A 17,285-nucleotide genomic window follows, 5' to 3' on the forward strand; every position below is an offset into this window, starting at 1 on the left:
TCAGCATAAGAGGAATTCTAAGGATATGATTAAACAACCTCTAATGTAATGTATCTTTCCCTAAAAAGCATTTCAGAACACCTGATAATTTATCTGGAAGAAAGATTAAAATTGAATGATTCTTTCTCTTCTTACTTTCACTTGAGATAGAAAATACATCTAGTTAAAGATTAGATAATTTTAAAATATTCTTGTATTGAAATGCTTAGTGTTTAAATGTATAAGTGTCTTTATATAAAAATAAAATATTCTAAATATATACATAATAATATTCTTGTAGGTATATATGTTTGGGACTGATTCCTACCAGTCTCAAAGTGCAACAATCCTCAGAGAATTTTAGGCTTTGATTTTGGATAAGAAGTAATAAACCTTTAGGGACCAGGGTGACTTAGTCTGTTAAGCATCTGACTTCTGCTCAGGTCATGATCTCTCGGTTCGTGAGTTCAAGCCCCATATCAGGCTCTGTGCTGACAGCTCAGAGCCTAAAGCCTGCTTCTGATTCTGTGTCTCCCTCGCTCTCTGCCCCTCCCCTGCTCATGCTCTGTCTCTCTTTGTCTCTCAAAAATAAATAAAGGTACTAGTTCATTTGGGATAGTAAAGAGAACAAAAATGTTGCTTAAAAATGTACACCCTGCTTTAGTGGGACATTTTTATGTTACAGTTTGTTATTTCCAAACTAACTGTATCTCCTGCCTATAGAAAAACATCTAGATTTTATTTCAAAATTTGTGCTGCAAATTTCTGAAATGAGACCAAAGTAAAGATCTTTTGTCATTGATTTCATGCACTTTAAAAAGTAACAGCCTTCTCTGAATGAACTATCTATGAAATAGGTTATATAATATCTCCTGAGAAAAAATTTTTTCGATAACTTTGCATAGCTACCCCAACTCAGAGATTTCGTTTTCCATTTAAGGAAAGAAAATTAAATTCCACAAAATTCTAGTCTTTAGAACAAAATTTCATTCTGACTGCTTGTATCAAACTACATGACATCAGATTTCATTTTCCTCCTATTCTGTTACAGGTGCCATTGAAGTTGAGATACCTTAGAGAGGTAGCTATTTTCTTGACAAAAAGGCTGAAAATAGTTTGTGATTAGTATTAACAATAGGGTGAGCTAAGAAAAAGATATGTTTGACCGTGAATTTTTCAATTTATGTATTCAAATAAATACATAAATTTTTTCTAGTAAATATTTATCAGAATATTCTTCTTTGTATCCCAGAATGATTTAACTTGTGTAAATTCAGTTGGTCACATATATATTTTATCCAGCATACTGGAAAAATGCATACTCATAACTGCTAATTTCTCTGAAAAGGAATCGTTGGTTATGATTCCAAACTACAGTTTATCACTGAACTGTCTTTTAGTCTGTGGACAGATTGTTGAAAATTTCATGCAATTATGTTGACTATGGCTCCTCATTTATTTCTATATTCCTTGACCTGAAGAACCTTACATTGAAGTGTCAATATTGTAGTCCACCTCAATTGTTTGTTTATTGCTCTGAGAATCCAGTTTGTGTTATGAGGGGGCAGTTCTGTGTTTGGATTTAAAAATCCAAATCATAATCCATGCAGTGATCATCTAATTAATGTTGGAAAAGGAATCCAAGTCTCAGCATGCTGCTGGTGAAATAGCATAAATATATATACGAAGGGTTTTGTTCTAAGAAGTCACTTTGAAAACACTGAAAAAAACAATGGGAGCATGTTGTGCTTATGTATTTTGAAACTCAGTAGCTCTTGCATTTGGGTCTGTAGAATATTTAAATACACACTGAAACCAAAAAAGGAAGGGAATCTAATAAACACCACTCTCCAAATTTACAATATTCTAGAGTGTTTCTTTCTTGGTAGGATATTTCATTTTAGTACTTTTGGAAAAAAAATCTCTATCATTCACAGTCCATTACAAACAGTAGACTTCACAGGCTATTTTATGCCAATGGTGTTGATGTGCTGCTGTTTACAATACAATAAAAGTTAATGGAAGGGAGCAAAATACAATTCAGTTACTATAGAAATGTTCCTGAAACAGTAAAATAAATTGAAATTAACTGCCATTTCTAAAAAGTCTTAGAATTTCAGTGTCAATCATGTCTTTCAGTTTTGTTCCTTGAATAGCACATGTTACCTTACATTGTGTATATGTTTAAATAGATTATTATTTTGCAAATGCCACATATATTCCATATACTTTTTGAAATGGGAAATTTTAAGTATTACCCTAGTATGACTTTTCAACCACTTTCAAAAATCTTATCCATCTTAAATAAGAGGCAGTGGGGTATGGGGATCAGTAGGTCTGGCTTTGTTCCAGGTTACTCTCTAAGCAGGTTGCTTTGCCACAATATGGTTCAATGTTTTTATCTATAGAATGGGTTTTTTTATTTAATAAGTGACTTTCTAACATTTCTGAAAGGAATTTAGCTGAGGTTGGAACTGGGAGAGAAGACTGTTTTATCAATTACTTCACCTACCCCTACTTATTCTTAGGACTACCTAGAGCACATTTTAAAATGCTTGTAATATGTTACATTATTCTCTGTTTTTTATTCTGGAACCATATTTGTAATTGTAAGAATTTGCAAAACCCAGATAGTAAACTCATGTAAATGGCTCTATTGATAACTGTCCCATAGGTAAAGTCCTTTTTTTAAGCTTCACAAACACATTCCTAGTGCATGTGTGTGGGCTATCATAACTCCTATATTTAGTTCTGATAATCGCCTCTGAAAACACATTGCCAAATGTCTATGAAGATTTGTGTCACCAGCAGAAAAATTCAGAACCTTTCAAAGCAACAGTACTATATGTTTACCAAGTGCACAAAGCAATGTTGCTTTGTTTAGAGACTGGAAAGCAGTGTCCTGGTCAAGAGATGATATTTATAGGCAGAGTGTAGTTTTCAAAATAAATGTACTACAATTTGCATTGTCTGCTCTATAAATACTCACATTCATTAACAGAAATACTCTTTTTAGGTATTAAATATTGAAATGGCCATATTTGACCTTCTATTATGAATAACTTAAAAATATGTAGATGAGAGAGGGTGCCTGGGTGGCTCAGTTGTTTAATAAGTACCTGACTTTGACTCAGGTCGTGATCTCCCAGTTTGTGAGTTTGAGTACCAAATCCGGTGAGTTCGAGTTCCGCTGCGGGTGAACATGAGTTCCTCTTTGGTTAAAACACAAGCCCCGGGGGAGCCCCACTTTCTCTCTCTCACTCTTATTCTCTCTTTCTCTGCCTCTCACCCACTTACGCCCCCCCACCTCAAAAAAATATAGATGAGAGATGAGAGAGAGGAAGTTGTTGTTTTATTAAACCACATATTCTTACTCTATATGGAGAATGTGTATTATTTGAAGTGGATGCCTTTAGCCTCTAATGGCTTTAAGGATGCCTTTAGTCTCTTACTAATGGCTTTAAAGAAGAGCTCTAAATACAGCACTAATTTCTATGTTCTCCATCTATATTACATTCATTTCAATAAGTATGCATTTAAGTGTCCCAGTATACACTAATTCATTAAGGAAGGACATATAACTATTGTTTGGATATTTGATCGGTGTTTAAAAGATGTCCTCATATTATAGAGTCTCAGGTAGTAGCAGCTCAGATCTGGTATGCACTATGGCATATGCCAAATAGAAGAAATTTATTTTTTATTCCCTTCAAGGTTTCACTGATGGATAAACTTTTTGAAAAATTGTGTTCATATTGAAAAAAGTAAATTTTGAAATTCTATCATAATATTTGGAAATGTTGGCTATCCTTAGTGTTCTTGCCATTTCTTAATGCCTTTATTCATTTCAAACAATGGACTTTGGACCCATTTGCCCGAAATTTTATTTACAATACTGTTACCATTAAGTAGGGTTGTGTTAAAGAATAGGCAGGAAAAGTGTTCATGGAGGCAAATATTAAATGGAACATTTCTTACCCTATTGTAGATAGTTCTGAGGAAGTACTTATAAGAAAAAGAGGATTCTGCAATCAATAACACTGAAGGGGATGCATAATTACTGATAAAGAACAAATGTCTTTGGCCCTAAGGTTATATAAAGCACTTTCTTTTTGATGGGGTGTTGGTAGCTACAGCTACTGGCTCAGCACTCATGCTCTGGAAATTAGTAGACTGTGGCCATTTTGCCACCCACCCAGTCTTCTCTGTCACTTCTCATAAACTAAAATCTATTATCCACCCACTTACTGACCACTGTCATGGATCTCCCACTTTCTTTGGCACATTAAACTACTTTCTTTCATCATCTAATTTTATTGTGTGTTTTCCAGCATACATTTTCTTTAGCCTTACTTTAATCTCACCTCATTTTTTCAATGCTAAATGTTTCTCTCTTTTTCATTTCATCCTTTTGTTTTTGTTTGTTTGTTTGTTTGTATGTTTTCATGCTCTCTTCCATTAATTTATGCCCTAGCTTCTCTACGTAGCTTGTTGTACATTATTTTTCTGGAATGGTGTGAGGGAAAATTGTTAGTATCAAGGTCTCTCAGAATAGAGGATTAGTGAGCATCCTGATCCTCTTTTCTGAAGACAGATGCTGTTTTCATCAAGGTCAATAGTTTGTACCGTACTGCCTAGACAATGAGTATCGTTGATTGTTTTTGATCTGGGAAGAGATATAAGAGATAAAAAATATGTGTGTACATTTCGGATGCCAGGGTGGCTCAGTCTGTTAAGCAACTGACCCTTGACTTCAGCTCAGGTCATGATCCCAGAGTCTTGGAATTGAGCCTTTCACTGGGCTCTGCACTGACAACATGGAACCAGCTTGGGATTCTCTTTCTCCCTCTCTCTCTAACCCTCCCCTGTTCATGCTTGCCCTCTCTGTCTCTCTCTCAAGATAAATAAACTTAAAATGTAAATATATTTCATATATATTGAGATATATATATATATGAAATACTACCTGGAGGGAGTTCTAGTTGGCCTACCTTTACTTCTTTGCCATGTTCCAAGTTCTAGAATGCAGACCTCTGTGGACTGAATCACCAAGGCTCTGTCATCTTCTGCCTTCAGGTTGAAATGAATCCATGGGAAACATTGACAGGAGATTAGAATGTGGATGGAGGAAGATGTTGGAATATTTATTTATTTCCTTTCCCTCTTGCTTACCCACAGTGGTTTGGCAGTGGCTGAGTTCCTCCACTAAATGACCACTGTTCTTATTGCATGGCTCTTTTCCACTAGCCATAGCTTTCACCAGGTTCTGGTAACAGACCTAAGCAAAAAAAAAAAAAAAAAAAAAAAAAAAAAATCCATCATCAGTACCTGACCATACCCATACTTCTGTAAATAATTCATTTATTCTTTTCAATTATCATTTAAAATTTGTTTTCTATATGCAATAAGAAATCTGGCTGATATAAAAGGGATAGGAAAAGGTTAAAAACAATAAAAAAGTTGGAATAATTTTGCAGTATTTCAGGAACTTGAGCCTTAGGATAATATCATCAAGAATCAGACAGTAGAAGTCTTAAAATACATTAAAAAAGAAAAAAATGACAGAATTTCATGTTTTATCTAATATAATTGTTAACTTTACTTTAAAATTTTAAGAGATTAAATTTCTAAACCTAGTTGGTCATACACTGACAACTATTAGGGCATTTTCTTCCAAGCAATGCGTAAATTCTTTATACTCAAAAGGAAAAAAAAATAGTAATGTTCAAGTTAGTCTGTAATTTTGATGGTTAGTGGTTGCATTCTATGAACCCTGTTTTACTATAAAAAATATTGCTAAGGTTTTTTTAGTAATTTTTTAATGTTTATATAAGAAAAAGAGAGAGAGAGCGTATCTCTGGTGAAATTTCTATTTTAACCCATTGGGCAAAGTAGTGCTTAATCTGCCATTATCCCAATATTATATTCTACCTATAGCACCAACTATGACATTTTAACTCTACAAAAGATGGACACTGTGTAATTTGTGCATTTTGTTCCTAAGTATTTAAACTAGATAAGTTGAAATACAAAATTAGAAAGATATTATCTAGGAATACACTTGTTTAGCATGACGAATGCTATCCAAAAAAAAATGAATAATCAAGAGTATTGTTATAGAATAACTCTAACTGTGAGGCATTGGTTAAGCCAAAAGCATATTCTGGATTTCCACCTTTTCTATTTGCCATAATTACTAGGAACATTAATAGGATAGCATCCAACCTGACTAAAAAGGAAAAACTCCAGGGGTGCCTGGGTGGCTCAGTCAGTTAAGCATCTGATTTCAGCTCAGGTCATGATCTCATAATTTGTGAGTTTGAGCCCCACATCAGGCTCTGCACTCACAGCGTGGAGCCTGCTTGGGATTCTCTCTCTCTCTCTCTCTCTCTCTCTCTCTCTCTCTGCCCTTCCCCAACTTGAGCTTTCTCTCTCACTCAAAATAAATAAATAAACTTTAAAAAAAAAGGAAAAACTCCATAAAGAGTATCCTTTGATTTATTTTTTTTGCAAAACACCAACTTCTTTATTCTGATAGATATAGTCTATAAGATAAAAATTAGGAGCCTAGTACTTGAGTGAAATGCTGGAAATAGTACAATAAATAAGGCTCTTATCCGGAATAGAGACTTAACTACAGAAAGCAGCTTTAAAATAGGCTTTAAGGATATAATAAATACCTGTTAAACTGCAGCCCACACAATAGTTGTATTTTTTCTGTCCTTTTTTTAATATATGTACTGAATACCTATAAACAAAAACTTCCTAAGTTTGTTTTTCACATTTGTGTTTTAATTAAGCAAGTGCAGTCTTCTATATGACAATTGGTCATATTATTTTTCTCTTAAAAAGGATAGCCTTTATTGTTTTTAGCAAACATTGACTACTTTTTCCATAAACACAACCACATCTCAGTGAATTTGTTAAATGTTTCTTTCATGCCATCACATTCCATGTTTATATTTATATGGACTTATTATTATGAACTTATTATGAATTATATATGAATATATAGTTATATATGTTATAAATGTATTACAAATGTGCATGCATGTATTTTATAAATGCATGTATACATATATGCACACATATTTACAAAGCAAAAATAAGTAAACAAATAAAGAGACAACCAAAAATAAGCAATTTTATTTTACTCATTCTAAATCAGAAAAGTTTCTTATACCAAAATATATGATGATTTGGCTTGGAACATCTCTTTTAATCTCAACGCGGCCTAAATTCAACATCTGTTGATGGAAAAACAACCATGGCATGCATTTATTTATACTTATCATTTAGCAGTTAATATATGGCGATTTTTTTTCACAGAAGCTTAAGCAAATAGTCAACTTGTTGTAGAGATTTAAGTCCTAAAGAAGAAATAAAGCATACTGCCAACTTGTGAGCTGAACTCCTAGAAAGGCAATATAAAAGTATTTTGTTTGTTTATTTTGCTTTATTTTGTTTTGCTTGATTTTCATGGGCATTGTTTGTGGCTATTAAGTGAACTTTTCACCATCTCTTAGAGAATAGATTGTTGGAGCTACTATAGTATTAGATGTATGGGAATGGATTTCATCTCGTTAACTCAAGTTGGTGTTTTTACTTTGTTTTCTCAAGAATAAATATTCTGGTGGTTGTATGTGATGCTGTTAGGGAAATAAACATGTTTGCCAAATGAGCAGTCCTGGAGCGGGCTTATAAAGCCACTAGAGTGACATTCCTATTCTTTACGCCAATATCAAATAAGGGATTAAATCAAACAGATGGTCACTGTGGGCAAATGGGCTAATTTTCTTCACTTTGACCTTTTCTATATTCTCTGTACATTCAGCTGTGTGCCATCCTTCTTCTGAAATAAGAGTTCACCTTTCTGATCTCCATAAATTTATATTGATTATCTGATAACACAGATTTTTCTGGTGAGTAATCACTATAAGATTAGGGATAGTAAACTTGTCCAGTACTTAATTTTCCTCATGTCTGAAAATCACAGAAAAAAAAATCACTTAATTTCAATCAAGTAATTAGGTAAACTGACTTTCATATGGAGCTTATGAAATTAGTCATTGCTTTATATACTTCTAGTAGCTTACTAAGGCTGCTATAACAAAATACACAAGCTGGGAGTCTTAAACAACAGCAGTTTAGTTTTTCACAGTTCTGGAGGCTGGAAGTCCAAGACCAGGGTGGTGGCAGACTTGATTTGTTCTGAGGCCTCTTTTCTTGGCTTATAGATGGTCCTCTTCCTGTGTCTTCACATAACCTTTTCTCTGTATGTGTACTCCCCTGGTGTCTGTTTCTCTCTTATAAGGACACTGGTCACATTGGATTAGGACCCCACTCTTTTCTGCCTCCAGATACAGTCATCCTGGGGGGAGGAGGAAACAGTTCAGTCTATACCAACACTTTATCCTACTAGGCTGGCTTTCTTGAAAACAGTGCTAGTAGGTAAAGTGGCAAAGAACTCAACAGCCAGAGTCTGATTTAGATTCTCATTTACTTGTTTTTAATCCCCCTCTTTGGTCAAATTACTTAAATTTTCTAGATCTTAGCTTTCCCATCTGCAAAGTGAGATCTATCTACTATACAATAAAATTATGAATATTAAATAAGATATATAAAGTAGATATCGTATCACAGGGTTTCTCAACCTCAGAACTATTAATATGTGAGTGTGATCATTTTTTGTTTCGGGGCCAGAATTGCCTCCCCCTCCCACTGAGAACCACACTGGCCAACTTCCTGGTATCAAAGTGCTTAACAAATGTCAGCCATAGTTACTTACTGAATAGTTACCAAAAACTACGCAACATTGGAGATGTTCATAGTCAAATTCTTACAATGGCTCTACTTTTTATATATACATTAAATCTCTGGTGGACAGAGATTCTTTTAAAATGATGATTAATTTTTTGAGCCTGTATTTAATGATGAGATTATTTACTTTGCATCTAAGGAAATGTGAGTTGATCTTTCTGGGAGTTTCAACTTACTCTGCCAATTTTCATTTTATTTTGAAAATTTCCAAACATACATATATGTTGAGAGATTGTTATAATCACCCATCACCAAGATTAACCTGGTTTTTAACATTTTGCCACATTTGTTTTATCTTTCTGGAATGAATTTGTACACCTAAAGAGGGAAAATGGGAATAGTTTGTGTAAGTAACTCAGATATAATTCATTCTGGTAAAGTGTTCTTTTCATCTTTCTATCCAATTCCGCATATCATTGTAGCAATAGACTCCATGTCTGTAGGAATACACAGATCATTCAGTTTGAGTACTTGCATCAAAAGTGTACACATATGGATTTTGCTTGAGTTTTACTTCCTTCATAGGCATAGTATCTATTCTGAGATGGAGTTCTGGCTAGACCCTAACGTGTAATCTATTTGCAGGAGACTCATCTTATTGCTTTTATTTCTATTTTCTCTGAGTGATAGTGAATTCTCTGACCACATTTGGCCCAGTTGAACAAAACTAACCAATTGTGCTTGAAATTTTGATAGTTTTTCAGTTACTACTCAGGAATATGCCAAACATTAATTCTCAGTCACGAAAATCTGTTATAAAAAGGTACTTATTACTGGGCTTACAGTACCTTTTTTCATCAATGAACAGTTTCTCAGAATTTCTAATAGATCTGAAAATAAATATGAAGAAATATTGGAATGCTTGTGCAAATTAAGGAATTTCCATTTTTTTATTTATAGCTTTTGAAAAGTTTTTTGAAGAAAATTCTATCATATTTTAAAGTTACTTAATCTTAAATCACCAAACAAATTTATTATATCTCATGTACCTTTTAGGACCCTGGAATCTCTTGAATGAAAAATTCACATTTGTGATGCTCAATCTACTCTTCACATTTAAACCTAGTCCTATAATGAAAGTATAATTAGGAAATAATTTTAACCTGCAACTAAACAGTTTTATGACTGTTAAACCTGCTTAATACATTGTGGTCTGTCACACTTATTTTCCTTCATCCCTATGCCAGCTCATCTTGCATGTAGAAATATTCATAAAATCTCAGTGACTAAAAATAGTTTATAGTAGTCTTATAGTCACTTTATCTCCAAGGAGTTAAACAACATCTCATCCTGGATATATAATTTAATCAATTTGAAAGTGGGAGAAAACAGTACAACGACCTGTAGATTTAAGGATTTAAGTTGGGAAAAACTGGATGGATGGAGATATATATATATATATATATATATATATATATATAGAGAGAGAGAGAGGAGAGAGAGAGAGAGAGAGAGAGAGGAGAGAGAGAGAGAGAGAGAGAGAGAGAGAGAGAGAGAGAGAGAGAGAGAATGGTATTTCTTTCTGTTGAAGCCTCCATTATTTGTGAGCAGGATTGCATTCATTTCTTCCTAGTGGTCGAATCAGGCTAACTCTGAGCAAAGCAAACTCCTGTGCCAGATCCTGCATTCTCTTAACCGGTAATAAAGAACCTTGCTGGCCTGACAGGTTGTCACAGCAATTATTCACATGAAGTTCTGTAGCAGTTGTATCTGTCAGCCCATGTAGTATTGAATATTTTAACTGGCAGTCTTCCAAGACTGAACATTAATCTTACCATCTCCTATTACAGTCCCTAATCAAGATATTCCAGGGGTGATTGCACTAACATTGTTTGAAGACTACATCTACTGGACTGATGGGAAAACCAAGTCACTCAGCCGTGCCCATAAAACCTCTGGAGCAGACAGACTCTCACTGATTAACTCATGGCATGCCATCACAGATATCCAGGTGTATCATTCTTATAGACAACCTGATGGTAATTATTCTTTCCATGATTTCCATAAGCGCATCAACATCTTTTAGTAACATTCCATTTTTGTTTCCTCCATGGTTAAGTGTAAATTTATTTTTGAGAATGAGTAACAGATTTCATTATGTAGCATAATTGTATAGGATGAATTCAGTTGATATCAAATATGTCTATTAAGGAATATGATTAGAAACTCAATAATAGTACAGATTATTATTAATTTGTTGATACATTAAGTTGAAGTGACAATAATACATGTAGTTGGAGAAATAAAGAATGCATTCTTGAAATGATTTATTTACAAAATAGTCATAGGATCCTTACTTTCTGGAATGCTGGGTAAAAGGAATTATATTTAAGTATCTATGGGGCTCTAAAAATGAGGAATATATCAAATTTGCTTCAACATATGTCTAGTAGGAATTCTATCAGGCCTTATGGAATAAATATTTGATTATTTTGCTTAAAACACTATTTGGCTTAGAAAACAAGGCCACTACACTATTAGTTGTAGCTCATTGTTCCATTGTTTTATTTTACATTTATATTTCGAAACATATGTTTGTCTTCATCCCAAATGCTTTTAGTCCGTATTTTTCTGATGGACAAGTTTTTTCTACTAAAATGCTTGTTTTTGTGAAATGTATCCTTAAAGTTTTTTAATGGCAAAATTAATGCCATTGGACAATGAGTAAAATTTATCATAAAATACAATTATATTTATGACCTTGATGAATTCTTGATTACAAAATTCTACAACTTATGAAGTTTAAATGTCCTATCTCTGATCCCATGCTATATTATTGGTCTTGATTATTCTGTTTTGTTGTTTCTTTCTCATCTGTAGTCTCTAAACATCTCTGCATGATAAATAATGGCGGTTGCAGTCATCTGTGCCTCTTAGCCCCCGGAAAGACTCACACCTGTGCATGTCCCACCAACTTCTATCTTGCAGCTGACAACAGGACTTGCTTATCCAACTGCACAGCCAGTCAGGTCAGTAGAGGTCTAGAAATCATATCATGGGATGTATTATCGAGCTGTTAGAAAGATTTTGCCTGAACTTTGTTTATTGGCTTAAACCATTTTGAAATGTCATTTTTTCGTTGTTGTTTAGCATAACATTTTATACATCATATAGAGGGGTCACAGAGTAAGGGAAAAGCAATCAGTGTATATCATTAGAATGAGACCTTAGGAAATAGAGGAAAAAAGAGAAACAAAATCAAACCTGAAAACCATTTTTACACAGCTCTGCACAGAACAGTGGTTCAGATCATGAGTGGCCATAACAGAACCATCAGAAGAGATATGACATATTTGATGAAGGCAAGGTGGTTGAGGCATAGCTATATGCAGCTTAAACAAAGAAAAAATTCTCCCTAGATAATCTGCTCTATCACCATCTCTGCTCCTCTCCCATTCCTCAGAGAAAGTGATGTGGAAAAGATGAATTAGACAAAAAGTAGGTTTCTAGATATTTTTATTGAAATATTATATGATCTAAATAATTTCATTCTAAAACCTCTTTTTCTTCAGCATGTAATTGTTTTTAGTAAAGGCATTAAAATTTCTACTCGATGGTAGTTGCATGAACTTAACATTATTACTTTCAAATTTTAGGTAACAGTCATATGACATTATAAGATTTAATTTTGTTATATTTGAGTCATTCTGTTATTTAAGATAAAATTGTCAAAGAAACTATGATTTTTTTAAAATTACTAAATTTGTTCTTGGAATTCTGTGTCTTGAATTTGCTAGTTTTCTAATTCTAGCAGTTAATTCATGGCACAACACTGAATTTCTCTCAGGATGTGCTTATTTTCAGAATGGAGAAGCTAATACGAGTTCACCCAGTTTCTCAAATTATCACTATGAGTATCACCATTAAAAAATGGTAGAAATGCAGAAGACCAGACCACTTTGAGGAAGGCAGTATGTGTGGAGGTTAAGGCACATACACTGAAGCCAGATTCACTGTGTCTGTAACCCTGACTCTGCTTAAATTGGCTGAATTTATCCTGGGTTTGTTATTTAGACTGTTGATGCCTCAGTTTTCTCATATTTTAAATGGAAATGTAATATATCCAGGCCACTATTTTGGCGATTCAATGGAAAAAGTCTTGGTACACGGTAAGTGCTGTTATTGCCCTTGCCCTGTAGTGAGTGCAAACAAAATGTATTTAAGGGGATTTGTGCAAGTAGTGTCAGCTGCCATCAGGAGGTTCTGATGTGTAATTGGAAGCACAGGTCACAGTTTCTTCTTTCTTTACAAAGTGTGTTCTAATTATAGTCCCCTGTTTGTGTAACTAAAATACATTATCTTTAGAGAACTAGATATTTAAGTCACAGTGACACATGAAATAAGCAACTTAATTATTCCTAGAGAGAAAATTTAAGGGAGAAATCACAGGTTTTTAAATATTTTTTTTTCATGTTTATTTATTTTTGAGAGAGAGAGGCAGAGAGAGAGAGAGAGAGGGAGATGGAGAACCTGAAGCAGGCTCCAGGCTCTGAGCAGTCAGCACAGAGCCAGACGTGGGACTCAAACTCAAGAACTGTGACATAATGATGTGAGCCAAAGTCGATGCTTAACTGACTGAGCCAACCTGGCACCCGTTTTTTAAATATTTTTAAATATAACTCCTGTTAGTGCTGTTTAGTTTAGACAAATCTCCTGCTTAAACTCCAGGTTATTCTGAAGTATCCTCCGGTCCTTTGTTCTGGAGTGGTTCATGAGTCACTCTGTTGAGGTAACACTGGTCTTAGGTGACTTGGTAGAAATGATGCCTGCCTACCCTACTTCTAGTGTGATGAGCCTCAGGAGCCAGCCAGAAATAGAGTAAAGCCAAAGGCTGCCTGACACCCAGAGGAATACCTCAAATAGTAGGACATAGGGAGTCAAACATCAGCTTTTATATAATCATAAAAGGGATAAAACCTTTCAAATTATTATGTAAGATAACCTATAGTTATACTTATTCAGTGACAAAAAAAAAAAATCAGATCAATGAAATGAATACCCAGAAAAAAATTACTCATGTAATTAAATTATTTCCCAGTTTGGTATCAATGGTGACATGATGAAAATATTTATAACTTTAAAATACCCCAATAGTGTTTTTACATGAAATTTTTTAAAAATTCAAGAACAAGACAGAACAACAGTGAACCAAATTGTGGGTTCAATATCTTTGTTGTCAGCAGTACTTCCTGAAAAGAAGAGTCGTCACTTAATTTTTTTCATTTTTATGAAAAACTTAATGAAGAACTATTAATGCAATCCCTTAGTGGTTATCCCAGCAAGTCTTATGGTTTATGCGACCATTTGCTGCTGATTTTTTCCTGATGCAGTGAGAAAAGAAACTATTGACTGTACACTTCTTGCAGAAAAGTCGGTTCATAGAAACACAATTTTTAGTGAGGTTTGAAATTGAAGTGAAGCAAATAATATAGACATTTTAGAATCATAGTATTAAACATTCTGACCAAAACGTTACATTTTAAATTTATCTTACCCAAAGATTTTTATTTTTTAACATCTAATGAATGCAACCAATGTTATATCCCTTGAATGATACTGATTTTTAGAAAAATAAAATAGACAAATCATACCAGTAAGAATTCTATTAGAATTTAAAATGAACATGAAAATCTATTAAAAAATCAAGATTAAATCCAATTCTTATATCATTTATTACTTCAAATATTAAATTTAAATTATTTTTATTTCCTAATAAAGAATTAATTAAAAATAGCTTTACTTATTTTTTAAATGGAGACTTTCTCTATCACAAGTAAACTTCACTTGTGTATTCAGGATTTGCATTTTATACTTGTATCCATTTTAATAGACGTGTATTTAGTAGTTCCTTCATAGCTTCTTCTTGTGGGTGATAATTGCAGTTTGCAATTTATTTTATGAAGATATTAGTCTTGGAGAACATTTACCATGAAGAATGTTTTATATTTATATTTAGCATTTATCTTTTTTAAGTTACTGTATTTAAGTATGAGAAAAATGAAGCCCAGACACAAAATAGAAGAAATCATCCTCTGAGGGTAATGAATAAAATGTTGATTAGCATAAAAAGTAACATCATAAGTATATTTTACCCTGGCCTTCTCTTAGCTCAAAACCTTTTTATGTTCTTATTAAAAAGGAAATGGCAAGAACAATCGTCATATCATATATAATTCCAACAGTTGGTGTTTATTTAAATCAGGCATATGTAGTGAGTTTTAAAATACGTATTTTAGATATTTTCAAATCTTGATTGGGGAGACTATGAATATACTCAGGAGGTATGAAATCCTCTTACTAATGTACTTTGATATACTGTAATGACTGGAAATGTTTAATGTTCAGGGCAATTGCTTTCAGAGTTAGCCTTATATCCCCAGACAGTCACTATCTATAAAGGTAATATTTTTCCTGTGGTAATTTATGAAAACCACCACAGACATGACCACAGGCTAAGCAAATACGAGAAAATCAGTTGAACAGTCAGCTCTTGCCTTGGATTCACAGTGCTCTATTCCCTCCCATATTGCTACTGGGGAAAAAAATCACTCTCTTATTTAAGAAAATAATGTAGATCTGCCTTTAATCAACTTCATGATATCCAAAGAACTTCAGCAAAGGCTAGCATCAAATTCTCTCTTACTTGAAGAAAGTAATAGTATTTTCTTTTCTTTTTCTTTTTCAAGTTTATTTATTTCGAGAGAGAATGTGTAGAACACACGCAGGGGAGGGCCAGAGAGAGGGAGGGATGGAGAGAGAAAATCCCAGCAGGCTCCATTCTGTCAGACAGTGGGGAGCCTAAGGTGGGATTTGAATTCAGAGCTGTGAGATCATGACCTGAGCCTAAATCAAGAGTCCAACACTTAACCAACTGAACCACCCAGGCGCCCCAATACTTTTAGCTTACTAATAATCCATTTCATTCAACAAAATTAAACCTAGACTGTAGTTTTCTCTGTTACATATCTGTCTGGCATACAGCATGCTAAGATAAATGTCACCTTGCGTTCAGGTCACTCACATGAGAATCACAACAGAAACACTTCAGAAAGAAAATTAATAAATTTTAGAAAATTATCAAACTAATATTTTCAGTTCCAGATAAATTTTGTATACATGCTTTTCCCTGAATTTCTGTTGAAATAAAGACAAAAATAATTTGATAGTGCTGGAAAAAATTTGCTAAACTTTATCTATTGCTTGGTTTTAATACTGTAAATTTTTAATGCCAATTATTTTAGATACATGTATGCTTTGTATGTAAAGTGTGATTTTCTTTAGTTTCTTTTATTTTATGAGAATAAAATAACCCCTGTTTCAGGATGAGAATTGGAATTCCATTCACCTTTTAAAAAAAAAATCCAATAATAACCTTCTGAAATATATTTCTAGCAAAGAGTTACTTGTGTGCTAAATGGCTTATAAGTAAATGATATCATACAACATTTTCAACTAGTTTCTCTATTGTTAATCTTTCACTTGATGGTTTGTGACCAAAAAAAAGGAGTTAAAAAGAAATGTTGTTTAAGTAATAGAATTATTATCTTCCTTATAATTTTTAACTATTTTAAATGGAAAGGATGATAGAACAAATAAAATACATTAATAAATATGTCAGTGAATAGTGTTTTGGATAATCTTGAGAACAAGTTTTATTACAGCAGTTTTCTTCAATGTTTCTATTTTTAAAAAGTAATATAATATTCAAAAAATTAATATTCAGCAAAAAAATCTGTTACAATCTTATTTTTTTACCTTTCTTTTTTGACATGCCACTGTTCATTTTAAATTAGATGCATCTATTATTTGCTAGGTTCTTTGCCAGGCTTTGTAGAGGAAGATGTAATATGGGGTGGTAAGTCATTGACCAAAATAGCCTTAATATTCCTCAACTTGAGATGGTTTCTTCCTGACCGTAGGCCCCTGAATCACTTTTATTAGAGCTCTTACCTTAGAAAACTTATAATTGTGAATTGTTTCTCTGCCCCTTTGAGATGTAAATTTTCTCCCAGCCTCCTGCCAGTTTTATAGCCCAGCAATATCTTCCTCAAGGACCTGGGAACCACCCCATAGAGATTTAATCATAAGGGGTACCAGGGTCTCAGTTAGTTAAGCATCCGACTTCGGCTCAGGTCATGATATCATGGTTCATGAGTTCAAGCCCTGCACTGGGTTCTATGCTGAGAGCTCAGATCCTTGATCCTGCTTCAGATCCTGTATCTCCCTCCCTCTCTGCCCCAACCAGCCCCCACCCCACTCATGCTCATGCTCTATCTCTCAAAAATGAATAAGCTTTAAAAAAATTTTTTTAATGTAATCATCAGAAAAGATAGTCCAAGCCTGTCTCAGTCTCTGTTGGAAGGTAGGAGCCCAGTTTTGATAAGTACTACTAAGCAGATAGTCTACTCATGTTGACTATACTTTTCCATTAGTTTATCCCTTAGGTTAAACCCATTCCCTGCATTTTGTGTCAGAGAAGTTGAGTG

General features: G+C 33.7%; 1 protein-coding gene across 4 annotated transcripts in view; it reads left to right on the forward strand.

The window, feature by feature from the left end:
• The window catches only part of LRP1B (LDL receptor related protein 1B), a 1,871,086-nt gene that overhangs the window by 1,637,674 nt on the left and 216,127 nt on the right, over positions 1 to 17,285 (forward strand). For all 4 annotated transcript variants that reach the window (XM_053909160.1, XM_053909154.1, XM_053909157.1 and 1 more), the window contains exons 61-62: positions 10,590 to 10,778; positions 11,620 to 11,768. In XM_053909160.1, coding sequence (XP_053765135.1) covers positions 10,590 to 10,778; positions 11,620 to 11,768 — 338 coding nt within the window. The remainder of the gene's footprint in view (positions 1 to 10,589; positions 10,779 to 11,619; positions 11,769 to 17,285) is intronic.

The sequence above is a fragment of the Panthera pardus genome, unplaced genomic scaffold (assembly GCF_024362965.1).
Source record: "Panthera pardus isolate Hobbes unplaced genomic scaffold, ASM2436296v1 HiC_scaffold_10, whole genome shotgun sequence".
Taxonomy (NCBI): Eukaryota; Metazoa; Chordata; class Mammalia; order Carnivora; family Felidae; genus Panthera; species Panthera pardus.